Source organism: Prionailurus viverrinus, unplaced genomic scaffold, assembly GCF_022837055.1.
Source record: "Prionailurus viverrinus isolate Anna unplaced genomic scaffold, UM_Priviv_1.0 scaffold_49, whole genome shotgun sequence".
Lineage (NCBI taxonomy): Eukaryota > Metazoa > Chordata > Mammalia > Carnivora > Felidae > Prionailurus > Prionailurus viverrinus.
The window spans coordinates 775,325-788,124 of record NW_025927612.1 but is presented as its reverse complement, the minus strand read 5'-3'; the positions used below and the strand labels follow the sequence as shown (position 1 = coordinate 788,124).

At 49.4% G+C, this 12,800-nt stretch overlaps 1 protein-coding gene across 3 annotated transcripts in view; it reads left to right on the top strand.

The window, feature by feature from the left end:
- Nucleotides 1-12,800, top strand: part of BCAP31 (B cell receptor associated protein 31) — a 30,272-nt gene that overhangs the window by 4,886 nt on the left and 12,586 nt on the right. For all 3 annotated transcript variants that reach the window (XM_047847475.1, XM_047847476.1, XM_047847477.1), the window contains exon 4: nt 4,751-4,898. In XM_047847475.1, coding sequence (XP_047703431.1) covers nt 4,751-4,898 — 148 coding nt within the window. The remainder of the gene's footprint in view (nt 1-4,750; nt 4,899-12,800) is intronic.

Genomic DNA, 12,800 nt, shown 5'->3' with positions numbered 1-12,800 from the left:
GGAGGGGTCTGGGGCAGGGCTGGGGCTGGGGGTGGGCTTGATGAACTTCCAGGGTCAGCTGCCCTGGTCCAGGGGCCTGATACAGGGAGGGCAGCACTCTGTTTTATGACTTGGGCTAGTGTGGCCTAACACTCCATCCCATCTGTTCCCTGCCATTGGCTATGGTGGTCCTTAGGGCGGTGGGGTTTCTGGATGCAAATGGTGGTGTAGAAAAGTGTGTTTGTTTTAAAAGTTTATTTTGAGAGAACGCACGAGTGCGCATGGGAGAGGGGGAGAGGGAGAGAGAGAGAAAGAAAATCTGAGCTGTCAGCCCAGAGCCCGATGCAGGGCTTGGTCCCACGAACTGTGAGACCATGATCTGAGCCAAAATCAAGTCAGACACTTAATCTACTGAGTCACCCAGGAGCTCCAATGTGTGTTATTTAAATCACAAAATAACACATTCTTAAAAATCCAGAAGTTTAACCCAGAAAGTTGAATTCCCCCCCCCTTCCCCAGTATTCCATGTCTCACAGAAAACCATTGTTGGTATTTTGTTGTATGTTTCGACAGGCATTTTTCGTTCTCTTCTTCTAAGCTGTTGAACTGCCTTTTTTTAAAACATTTTTGAGAGAGAGAGAGAGAGAGAGAGAGAGAGCAGAGCGCGCGTGTGCACTAGTCATGAGCGGTGGAGGAGCAAGAGAGAATCCCAAGCAGGCTCTGCACTGTCAGTGCAGAGCCTGATGCAGGGCTAAATCACATGAGCTGTGAGATCATGACTTGAGCCAAAATCAAGAGTTGGATGACTGAGCCACCCAAGCGCCCCTCCACAGCATTTTTCCATGCTGACATCTTTGTTAAAACATCAAGTACCAGGGGTGTCTTGGGTGGCTTAGTTGGTGAAGCGTCTGACTTCGGCTCAGGACGTGATCACACGGTTCGTGAGTTCGAGCTGCACATTGGGCTCTGTGCTGACAGCTCAGAGCCCTGGAGCCTGCTTCGGATTCTGTGTCTCCCTCTCTCTCTGCCCCTCCCCAGCTAGTGCTGTCTCTCTCTAAATAAACAGCAAAAATATATACGTATATTACGTACCACTTGGGATTGGATTCAGATCATAGTACACGTTATTCTGGATTGGTTGTGTGTTTTCCGTGTTGTCTTAGATATCTTTTTACAGCAATCTCATCCTTTTTAAAGATTGTGTGGTATTCTAACACATGGTTTTGCTGTAATTCTATTCTTTCTTTACAGTCGCACTTGTATCATTACACATTTATGCAAATGTTCATGTAGGATAAATTCATAGAGGTGGAATAGGTGAATCTGAGGGTATGAACATTTTTTTAAGTTTATTTAGAGAGAGATTGCAAGCGGGGGAGGGGCAGAGAGTGTGTGAGAGAGAATCCCAAGCAGGCTCTGCACTATCAGCACAGAGCCTGAGGCAGGGCTGGATCTCACAAACTGAGATCAAGAGTCAGATACCTAACTGACTGAGCCATCCAGGCACCCCCAAGGGTATGAACATTTTAAGTTTTTTATTTTATTTTATTTTTTTTATTTATTTTTGGGACAGAGAGAGAGCATGAACGGGGGAGGGGCAGAGAGAGAGGGAGACACAGAATCGGAAGCAGGCTCCAGGCTCTGAGCCATCAGCCCAGAGCCCGACGCGGGGCTAGAACTCACGGACCGCAAGATCGTGACCTGGCTGAAGTCGGATGCTTAACCGACTGCGCCACCCAGGCGCCCCTAAGTTTTATGTCTTAGATTGGGCTGCTATAACAAAAATGTCATAGACTGTGTGGCTTAAACAACAGACATGTATTTTTCACAGTTCTGGAGGCTGGAAGTCCAAGATCAAGGTACCGGCAGATTTGATGTCTGGTGAGGGCCCTGTTCCTTGTTCATAAAACCTTCTCGTTTTGTCCTCACGTGGCAAAAAGGATGAGAGCGCTCGGGGGGGTCTCTTTTATAAGGGCACTAACTTCATTCATGAGGGCCCCACTTTCATGACCTAGCTCTTCTCAAAGGCTCCACGTCCTAATACCAATCCATTGGGGGTTATAGGAATGGGGGGTTATATAGGAATGGTGGGGGGGGGACAGGAACACACAGTTCATAACAAATAGGTATGTTGTTGTCCTGGTTGTAACTCCTGCTCAGTGTTGGAGAATGCTTGTTTCACGTTCCAGATGTAACACAAGGGTGCAATGCCAGTAAAGAGCACATTTCTTTTTTAAAAAAAAAAAAAAAATTTTTAACGTTTATTTATTTTTGAGACAGAGAGAGACAGAGCATGAATGGGGGAGGGTCAGAGAGAGAGGGAAACACAGAATCCGAAACAGGCTCCAGGCTCTGAGCTGTCAGCACAGAGCCCGACGCGGGCTCGAACTCTCGGACCGCAAGATCATGACCTGAGCCGAAGTCGGACCCTTAACCGACTGAGCCACCCAGGCGCCCCAGCACATTTCTTATAATGTGAAGTCAGCTTAAAAACCAGCAGACTCGGGGCGCCTGGGTGGCTCAATTGGTTAAGCATCCACCTCTTGGTTTTAGCTCAGGTCGTGATCTCACAGTTTTGTGAGTTCCAGCTCCACATTGGATTCTGTGCTGCAGTGCTTGTGATCTCTGTCTTCCCCTCTCTCTTTCCCCCTCCCCCGCTTGTGCTCTCTCTCACTTGCACTCTCTCTCTCAAAAATAAACGTTAAAAAAAATTTTTTTTTAATTGGAAAAAAAAAAAAAAAACCCAAGCAGTCTCGAACCAGACATTAAGAACCAAACAATGTCCATATAGTGTTAACTTGCTCCTTTCCCATGGGTGTCTGTTAACAGACCTTTCTAGGTAGATCTTTATGTGCCAGCTTTTAAAAAGATGTCTCGGGTAAGGGAGGAAAAAGCAGTAGGTTATTCCATTTCCACAATAATAGGCAAACAGATATGAGTATATTTGTAAACTGGGGCACTCTACGTCTAACAGTGCTGCCCAGGAGCAGAGGCTATTGGCGATTCAGTAGTTATTTGCATGCCCCCTGTGCACCCAGAGCTGTGCTAGGGCCTGGATGTAGAAGAAAAGATTTCTTCCTTAGTGGAGTTTGTAGTCTGATTCAGCGGAGATGGACAATAAACCTGTAATTAGGATAATATCAGATTAGGGTGTGTGTTACAGAGGAAATAGGGTAACGTGGCTGACGGTGACTGCTTTAGGTAAGATGACCAACGTATTATGCTTACTGGAAGTGATTACGTCATGGGATTCTTTCTCTTTACACATTTCAGGTATACAGGTTGTATTTGAATTTTTTATGAGCTTGCATTCATTTTGTAATCAGAATAAGACAGTTTTTGGTTTTTCTTTGAAGTTTTTTTTTTTTTTTAATCTTTTCTCATTCCATAGGTTGCCTTTTAGTTTTTGTCGATTGTTTCCTTTGCTGTACAGAAGCTTTGTATTTTGCTGTGGTCCCAATAGTTTACTTTTGCTTTTGTTTTATTTGTCTCAGGAGACATAACTAGAAAAATGTTGCTGTGGCTGATGTCAGAGAAATTATTGCTTGTGCTCTGTTCAAGGATTTTTATGGATTCAGGTGTCACGTTTAGGTCTTTAATGCATTTTTGAGTTTATTTTTGTGTATGGTGAAAGAAAGTGGTCCAGTTTCATTCTTTTGCATGAAGAATTGTCCAGTTTTCCCGGCACCATTTATTGAAGAGACTGTGCTTTTCCCATTGGATATACTTTTCTTCTTTGTGGAAGATTGACCATACAGCTGTGGGTTTTTTTCTTAGATTTTCTATTCTGTTTTGTTGATCTATGTGTCTATTTTTATGCCAGTACCATATGGTTTTAATTACTACTGCATTGTAATATAATTTAGAATTTGAAATTGTGATACCTCTGTTTTGTTTTTCTTTTTCAAGATTGCTTTGGCTATTCCAGGTCTTTCGTGGTTCCATACACGTTTTAGAAGTGTTTGTTCTAGTTCTGTGAAAAATGCTGTTTGTTGGTACTTTGATAGGGATTGCATGCAATCTGCCAATTGCTTTGGGTAATGTAGACATCTTAACATTTATTTTTAGGGTAATATTTATATAATAAAACCCATTACGAAATTTAGGAATGGAAAAGCTTGAGTCTTTTTTTGTAATGTTTATTTTTTTAGAGAGAGAGCACACGTGCACATACAAGCAGGGTAGGGGCAGAGAGAGAGAGGAGACACAGAATTCGAAGCAGGCTCCAAGCTTGAGCTGTCAGCACAGAACCCAACGCAGGGCTTGAACTCACGGACTGTGAGATCATGACCTGATCCGAAGTCAGATGCTCAACCGACTGAGCCCCCATGTGCCCCAAAGCCCAAGTCTTTAGCAGGCAGGTGCCCTCAGGGTCTTGACTCCTAGGACACTGGTACCTCCTCAGTGGGGGATTACCCTGGTTTATCACTGGGGCACCTGATGGCCAGTCCGACTTGAGCTAAGCAGAATTGCATGTTGGGGGCGCCATGGCCATTGCCAGCAACACTTCAGACTTGGTTAGCACCTTGATATGAGCGGGTTTGTGGTCTGTGAAGGCTGGGGCCAGGGAGCGACCTGAGAAAAACCAAAGGAGAGAATGGGTCTGAGAGCAGAGCTCTTGAGAAGGTGTCCCCCAAGGTGTGTGTAGAACAGGGGATAACTGGGGTGGCGGATGTGATGGAAGTGAGGTCACCTTGAGTCCTGCTGCCTCTCCCTGGACACCCCAATGTCAGTAGGAGTTAAATGCCCTCACGTCTCTTCTCTGCTGCAGATGCTGTGCGTGAGATCCGGAAGTATGATGATGTGACAGAGAAGGTGAACCTGCAGAATAATCCCGGGGCCATGGAACACTTCCACATGAAGCTTTTCCGTGCCCAGAGGAATCTCTATATTGCTGGCTTTTCCTTGCTGCTGTCCTTGTGAGTGAGGAGGGACAAGGGGCTAGGGGTTGGGAAGGGAGCCCTGGGCTAGCCTGTGACCTTGACTTCTTCAGTCTTTGGTCTTGAACCGGAGGCCTTGTCTGTGTTCTGGAAGCCACCAGATTTCCTCAGAGCCTCCAGCTTTCCTTCTGACCTTCAGAGGCAGTGTGGTGGTGGGAGATCAGTGACTGGAGGGTCAGAAGACTTGTGTTCTGTCTCTGCCATAACTTGCTACGTGCTCTTTTAGGGCGAAACATGCCCAGCTTGCTCTCTGCATATGGGTTGGAGTAAGTAAAGAGGCGTCGTACTCTGGGAGAGTATCTTTGGAGGCCAACTTAATTAAAGGGGCTAATTGAATAGGAGCCTTTTGGACATGGGCACCTGACCTGAGAAGAGTGGGCAGAAATGTCAGGAAGGGGCTGAGACCATGTTTATGCCCAGCGCCTTCCCCAGTGTAGATCTGTTACAGGAGAATATTGTGCTCCACAGCAGCCTGTGTGTTTCTGGTGGTTTTTGTTTTTTTGTTGTTTTGTTGGCGAGACCGAGTGCCTCAGTCAGGGCTGAGGGGGTGGCTAGTTGGGTAAGACCAAACTGATAATAAAGTACCTGTTTGAGTCTGGAGGCCAGTTTGCTGCCTTCTGCTCTTAAGATTTCCCATCAGAAAGGCCCGGCTGCCCTTGGGCGTGCTAACTGGCTGGGAGTAAACCTTGCACTCGGGCCAAGGGCTTCCAGAGGTTAGCAGGGTAGCGTGTGAATTCTTTAGCAGGGCTTTTCTGCCTCTAGTGAGCTGGATATCCTTCTTCACTGGGCATTAGAATGACTACCTGCTTGGGTTTCAGGTTTGCAAAAGAAAAGTCCCTTGTTCAGGTGAGACCTTAACCACTTCAGGTCGAAGTTGGAAGGTGGTAGGGTTGGAGCCGGAAAGGGCAGAGCTTTTCCAAGTGGTCTGTTGGATCACTGAAGGGGTCTGCAGGCTTGCTGTCTTCAAACTGGAGAGTCCAGCAGCGAGAAGGCTGGGAGGATACATACCCTGGAGTTGGAGGGCTTTGGGATGCTCCGAAAAAGAGGCGTGATCTTGTGGTTTGAGACTGAAAGGGAAGCAGGTCCTGGGAGATTGAGTCTAACTGTAGGTGAGCCCCTGGGAGGAGGAAGAGTTGACTGTGTCTGAAGAGCACACAGAGGCCTTGGGGTGTGGGGAGGGACTCCCAGGCCAGCTTACGTTTTCTGTGGAAGATAGGAAGGACAGAAAGAAAACTAAGGACCGCACCAAGAGAGCACACAGAGCTGTAAGAAAAGTGTCGTCAGGAAGGCGAAAGCCTGCAGTGAGCTGGATGGTGAAACACAGAAAGACCTGAGGCAAAGATAGTTACTTTGACCTTTTTATGTAAGGTAAGCAAAGGGCGGGCAGAAAGCCAAGGGTAAAGGAAGCCTTGGAACGAGAGAATGGAAATCCCAGGTGAGAGGCTTAACTTCTGCTCAGACTAACGGCATCCTGTCCAGAGGCTCTTTGAGGCCTTCTGCAGGTGAAATTGCTGGTCCTTGAGGAGCCACGGGGTAGGAGAGGTGCTGGGAGACTCCACACAAGCACCCCAGTTTCCAGCCGAGGGAGAGGGCTGGTGAACAACTGACTAGAGTGTGCAGGCCTGACTTCGATCTCAGTTCGTGTTTTAGAAAGAGTAATAGCCTGTATGCTCTCAGAGAAGAGAGAGAGATCATTGGTGACTATGGACTCAGAGAGCATGAGTTCTGTCCGTCTCACCTGCCCTCCATCCATTTAGTGTGTCTGGACTTGCTCAGCACGGTGTTTGCCAGGCTCTCTTTGGATTCCTAGGGACCAGATGCCGAAGTGCGGTCAGGGTGCTGGCATAACAGTATGCAGTCAGGTGGGATCCTAACTCCCATGAGTAGCTGCTGCAGGGACCCGCTCCATTTGGGGACAGGCTCCACTCTCAGCCTGCTCAGCATTTCTCTGCGGAGGACACTTGGGGCTTGTCATGGTGAGCAGGTGCTGAGAGAGATGGGAGCTGGGAGGGCTTGAACAGCAGGTAGGTTAGCTGCCACTGGGAATCCACAGCTGTCTAGATGGGTTCTCTAATAGGGCCGAGTCTAACAAGACTCGAGGTTTTTGTTTTGTTTTTGTTTTTCAACTTTTTTTTACTCTTTATTTGTTTTTGAGAGAGAGAGACAGCTCAAGCAGGGGAGGGGCAGAGAGAGAGGGAGACACAGAATCCGAAGCAGGTTCCAGGCTCTGAGCTGTCAGCACAGAGCCCGATGCGGGGCTTGAACCCATGAACCGTGAGATCATGACTGGAGCTGAAGTCGGACACTTAACCCACTGAGCCACCCAGGTGCCCTGCGACTCAAGTTTTTAGTGGGGGACACATTTGTAAATGACTGTGTAGGTTCACAAAGGGCAGCAGAGGCAGGGCCAGTCAGGATCTCCTACGGACCTGAGGTTGTGGCTTCTTGCAGCCTGGTGGCAGGTAGTGGCAGAAGAAGAGCTCTTAGCCCCCTGCGTGAAGGCTGGGGCTGCCAGGAGGGAGGTGCCAGCCTCGTTGACCTGTGTCGGCTGGTGCTGCCTGGAGGGTTGCATTTGGGACCCCACCTCTTGCTAGACGCTGGCAAACTGCAGATTTGCATATGTAAACTAACGAGATTAGAATTCAGTGGTGGTCACCGGGGAGGGTAGAGTGGTGCTTATTCTCCACGTTCTGTGTCTTTGAAGTTACTCTCCTGACGGTTCTGCTTTCACAGTCTCTTCCAGAGGGACCCTCCGGGACAGGGCTGTGTGGCTGGGCCAGGGGCAGTGGGTAGCCAAGAGTGCCAGGCGAGTGAGTGTGTGCTCGGCTAAAGTCCCCTCTCTCTGCAGCGCTGCGCACCTGGGTGCTCCAGCCTCATTCCTGCAGTTGACTTGTTGACATGGACAGTACACACTCAAGTCTGGTTCTGGGGATGTTTTGGTAAATGCCGAGTCCGGTAACAGCATCATCATCGGGATACAGTTTCCTTTGTAACCTAAGGGGGCGGCTTCAGAGAAGAGCACTCCTCGTTTACATGCTAGGCTGTTCCCAGAAGGATGCACAGAAGTTAGGAGGATGGAGTGAAATTTGAGCTCGCCGTTCCGGTCTGCTCTTATTCTCTGCCCTATGAGCCATCTCCCCCACTTTGCCGTGGCCTGTCCATTTTACAAGCACCGAACACTTGATCTAGTTCCCTTTTAAACGAGTCAGCCGGGACAAGAGACTGTGGTAGCTTCTCGGGCGTGGTTGTTCCGGCAGCCACGGATCTCCTACCTCTCCATTGTAGCTAGGAGATGCTTCACTGCCCCTGCTGCACCCTCCCATGTCCCTGTCCAGTAGCTGATCCAAAAAGATGTGAGGTTGGTCTCGTACAGCTTCTTAGAAGAGGAAACGGTAACCCCAGGGATCAGTGTGGATTCCCCAGTTGCCCACAAATAGTCTGTGTAATTGTTTCTAAAATTTTCCAGAAAGACCTACTCCTCCCTAATCTAGGGGTGAGGTCTTATACGGTGGCTGTGGTCCTTGAGGAACTTCTCTCTTTGCACGTAAACCATAGAAGTGTCTTGTCTAGACTTGACGTCCACATGACCCGTATACGTGGCTTGCAGGAAACTCAATAAAAACCAAACTGTCATCTTTGTTACTTTTATTATAAAGTTACACCTGTTCATCACAAAATAAAGGCCCCCAAATAATCTAGAAGTGTCAGGCACCTGGGGCACCTGGCTGGCTCAGTCGGTGGAGCATGTGACTCTTGATCTTGCTTGGGGTTGTGAGTTCAAACCCCATGTCGGGTAGAGAGATTACTTAAAAATAAAATCTCTTAAAAAAAATGTCAGGCGCAGGAGGGAGTGCCTCGTCTCATCCCCAGAGATGGGTAATAATTGGGATGTTTCCAAAGTTTTAAAATAACGTTTTACGTAACATGTAACTTTTCTCTTACTAGTGCCGTGGGTTCTTTTGCTCTGCTCTGACTTGCCCTTTTCACTCAATGATCTATCTTCGTGATTTTTCCAAATGACTCATGCAGACATCTCTTGTTTTTAACGGTCGTGTAGTCAGTCATGTGAGGGGACCATTGTGCGTTTAACCAGTTCCCTGCTCCCAGATACGTGAGCTGGTTTGAAATATTTAGTATTAGAAACCACTTTCCCACGTCAGTCCTCCCAGGCACTGTGTTCCTTTTTGCCTCTGAACTCTCTCGAGTCGTGGGAAATGGATCCGTGGTGTCCTGTTCCCCTGGCGCCTCGCTGCTCTGACCGCCTGTAGCCCAGCAGCCTCAATAGGAACTGAGAACCTGGGAGCTTGTTGGAAACGCAGATCCCCAGACCTGCCCCCGGCCTTCTGGTGAGGGCCTGCGCTTGAGCAAGCTCCCGGCTGCTCCCCGCCCCGTGCACATTAGTGCTTGGACAGCACCGCTCTGGCACATCTACCCAAGCGCAGTACCCCAGAGGTCACCAGCGGATGGCAGTTGTGGCCGTGTTGTGCAGTTTCACTACCTGGGATAGGAGTCCTCTGTGTCTGGACACAGTCGAAGGCATTTAAAACACTTGGAGAGCTCTCTTGCTCTCCTCGTTTATCTGCTTGGTTCAGAAACCATGCTGTGCCTGCCCTGTGACGTTTGAAGCACTTTCCCCTTTGAAGAACGGCCGTCTCATCTGTTAGCACCTACTGTGTGCCCTACGTGGAGGGCTGCCTCCTTGTATTGTTTTGTTCTACGTGTCTTTGTCTGTGGGCCCCTGAACATGTTGTTTTAATATTTTTAAATTCATTTTTAATTTTTTTTACTTTAAAATTATTTTTTTAGGGAGAGTGCACACATACACACACAAGTGGGTGGGGGGGGGGGAGAAAATTCCAAGCAGGCTCCACACCCAGCACAGAGCCCGATGCTAGGCTTGATCACAACCACGAGGTCATGACCTGAGCCCAAATCAAGAGTTAGACGTTCAACAGACTGAGCCACCCAGGCGCCTCTAAGAATTTTCTTTTCTTTTTAAGTAGTCTCTGTACCCAAGGTGGGGCTCGAACTCATGACCTCAAGATCAGGAGTTGCATGCTCTCCCAGCTGACTCAGCGTGGTGCCCCGGAACCACTTAACTCCTGTCAGCTGTATGCAAACCTCCAAAAGAATGAGCAAGAGAGATCCCTCTCTGCAGGGTCAGGTTTGGTTATATTATGGCAGTTGCTTTGTGTGTTCCCACTCACAGTCGTCACTCAGCGGACACGTGAGCATTACTTGCCACGAGACGGTGCCGGGTTGTTGCCACGGAAAGGAGAAGACGACAGGCAGTTGGGGGAGGCCTGCACATGAGTAGCCCTTCCTGCCCTGTGTTGGAGTTACGGCTGGAGAGGATGCCTGGGGTGCCACGCCCGTACAGATCCACACTTAGAGTCGCAGCGTCTGAAGAAGGACTCAACATTGGAAGTCAGGAGACTGGATCCCCCCAGGTCAGGGCGTGGCTTTGGATAGGCTCCTCCCCTCTTGGCACTCTGTGTTCTCATCTGTTAAAATGAGGGCTTGTCTCTAAGACTGTGTGGCCCTGTGACCTCACCTCTGTGTGTGAGCTGTTTGTGTGGCTCATTAGGGTTCTGGTTCCGTTCAGACCCAGGAAGAATTTTAATAATCGGCTTTGTTCTGTGGGCCTTATCAGTGGAGAGACAAGTGGCCCGAGCCCAAGCTCACACCTAGTCTAATCCTCTGCTCAGATAGCCGCTCATCTGGTGGGAGCTGTCAATATCAGATTGTTGGTTTTCAGCCCGCCTCTGACTGTAGACCAGATGGTGGGCTGGTTTTTTCCCCCAAGTAGTTATTGCCCAGCTTTTGGTAGAAAGGCTCCTGTGCCGTTTATAAGCTAAAATCTACCTTCCTGCATGTCCTCCTTGTTAGTGTTGCTTTCACGAGTCTGACTACTCTCTCGGTCCCTTTCATACAGCTGAAGATTATTGCCATCTGGTAACACATAGTCCTTGGAGGAAGATGAGGCTTTAAATACATAAAATAAGTCTTTTGAAATGTTACTATTCCCGTAACCGCTGTTGACCTATACCTTTGCTGTGTACCTTCCTAAGAGTTTGTTACACCTGATAGCAGCTACCACTTGCTAAGCATTCTATATACCACACCCAAGCAGGGGTGCCTGGAGGGTTCAGTTGGTTGAGCATCAGACTTAATTTTGGCTCAGGTCATGATTTCACCGTTCATGAGTTTGAGCCCCACATCAGGTTCTGAGCTGACAGTGAGGAGCCTGTTTGGGGTTCTCTCTGTCTCTCTGCCCCTCTCCTGCTCACTTACATGTGGGTGTGTTCTCTCTCTCTCTCTCTCTAAATAAACATTTAAAAAAAAAAGAGGCAGGCTCTGGGGCGCCTGGGTGGCTCAGTCGGCTGAGCGTCCGACTTCGGCTCAGGTCATGATCTCACGGTTTGTGAGTTCGAGCCCCGTGTCGGGCTCTGTGCTGCCAGCTCAGAGCCTGGAGCCTGCTTCGGATTCTGGGTCTCCCTCTCTCTCTGCCCCGCCCCTGCTCACAGTGTCTCTTTCTCTCTCTCAAAAATAAACATTAAAAAACTTTTCTTTAAAAGGCGGGCTCAACCAGTAGCTGCCATGTGGGAACTTGCATTTTCTTTCTACCAAGTTTATCATGAGCATCGTTCTAGAACAACTGATCTGCCTCTCCAGCATTATTGCGTGTCTAACCAGTTATCCACTGTTGAGCATAAAGCCCATCTTCCCCCATTTTTCTGGTCATAAAACGTGAAAACACCCCTCAGTTGCCATTTTGCACGCACCTCAGGCCAGGTGCCGTGGGTCTCCTGATCCTGTTGGAAGCCTCTGCCTCTTTCGTTCGTGTTTGCACATGTTGCACTGGCAGGTGCCGGCTCGGCCCCTGAACCCGAGGAAGTTCGTCTGAGTGTGGGGTGCATGGGTCAGGTGTGGTGAGAGCTAGGGTAGGGGGCTTTGAGTGCTGCTTCCTGAGTTTGCACCCGACCTCCGTGTGGTAGAGGGCACTGCATCTTGGTCAGAGTCGCGTGTCCGTGTTTGACAACGGCGCAAAGGTTGGAGTGGGTGGGAGAGTCCAGATGGAGGGAGACCGAGTTGGAGTTTGTGGGAGAGCGAGCTGCCGGTGGCCTGAGGCAGGGCACAGTAGCTGGGGTGCTGAGGGAGGTCGGAGAGGTGCAGGTGAGAAGGGGAGGAGCCAGCGGGGTTTCTGAGGCTGAGGGGCTGGCAGTTGTGCTGGGGGCGCTTGCAGAGTGGCGGTGCCAGAAGACCCGTGCGTCGGAAGGAAGGGAGCTGGCAGGGCTCGCTGGAAGGAATGAGGACCAGGCTCAAGGAGGCAAAGGGCGGCCGGTCAGCAGGATGGGCCGTGGGCGGCTTTGTGGAGGGGTTGACGGATGGGTAGAGGGAAGTGCCGGCAGGGTGGCCGCTCCCTGGGATTGAGATGCAGTGAAACGGAAACAGACGCCAGGAGAGGTAAGACCGGGATAGAGACCCAGAGGCTGCAGTGCAGGTTAGTGGATGCGGGGACCACGGAGGAAGAGAGCGATGCTCAGAAGAGAGGCTGCTCGTGGCACTGGCTCCGAGCAGGGTCAGGAGCACGTTGGGTGGCTGGAATTGGGTTGAGCACTCCTCATAATTGGGGAAGAGGGCCTTGGGCTTAAAGAAAGCATCACATCCTTAAATAAGCCTGCTCTTCCTGTTTCCGATTCTGTGTCTCCCTCTCTCTCTCTGCCCCTCCCCCGTTCATGCTCTGTCTCTCTCTGTCCCAAAAATAAATAAACGTTGAAAAAAAAAATTTAAATAAGCCTGCTCTTCCCTCCAGCAGTGGGCTGCAGGGGGTGAGAGCGGGGTCTGGGCTTTCGTCCCCTCTCTGCTGCATGGCAGCGC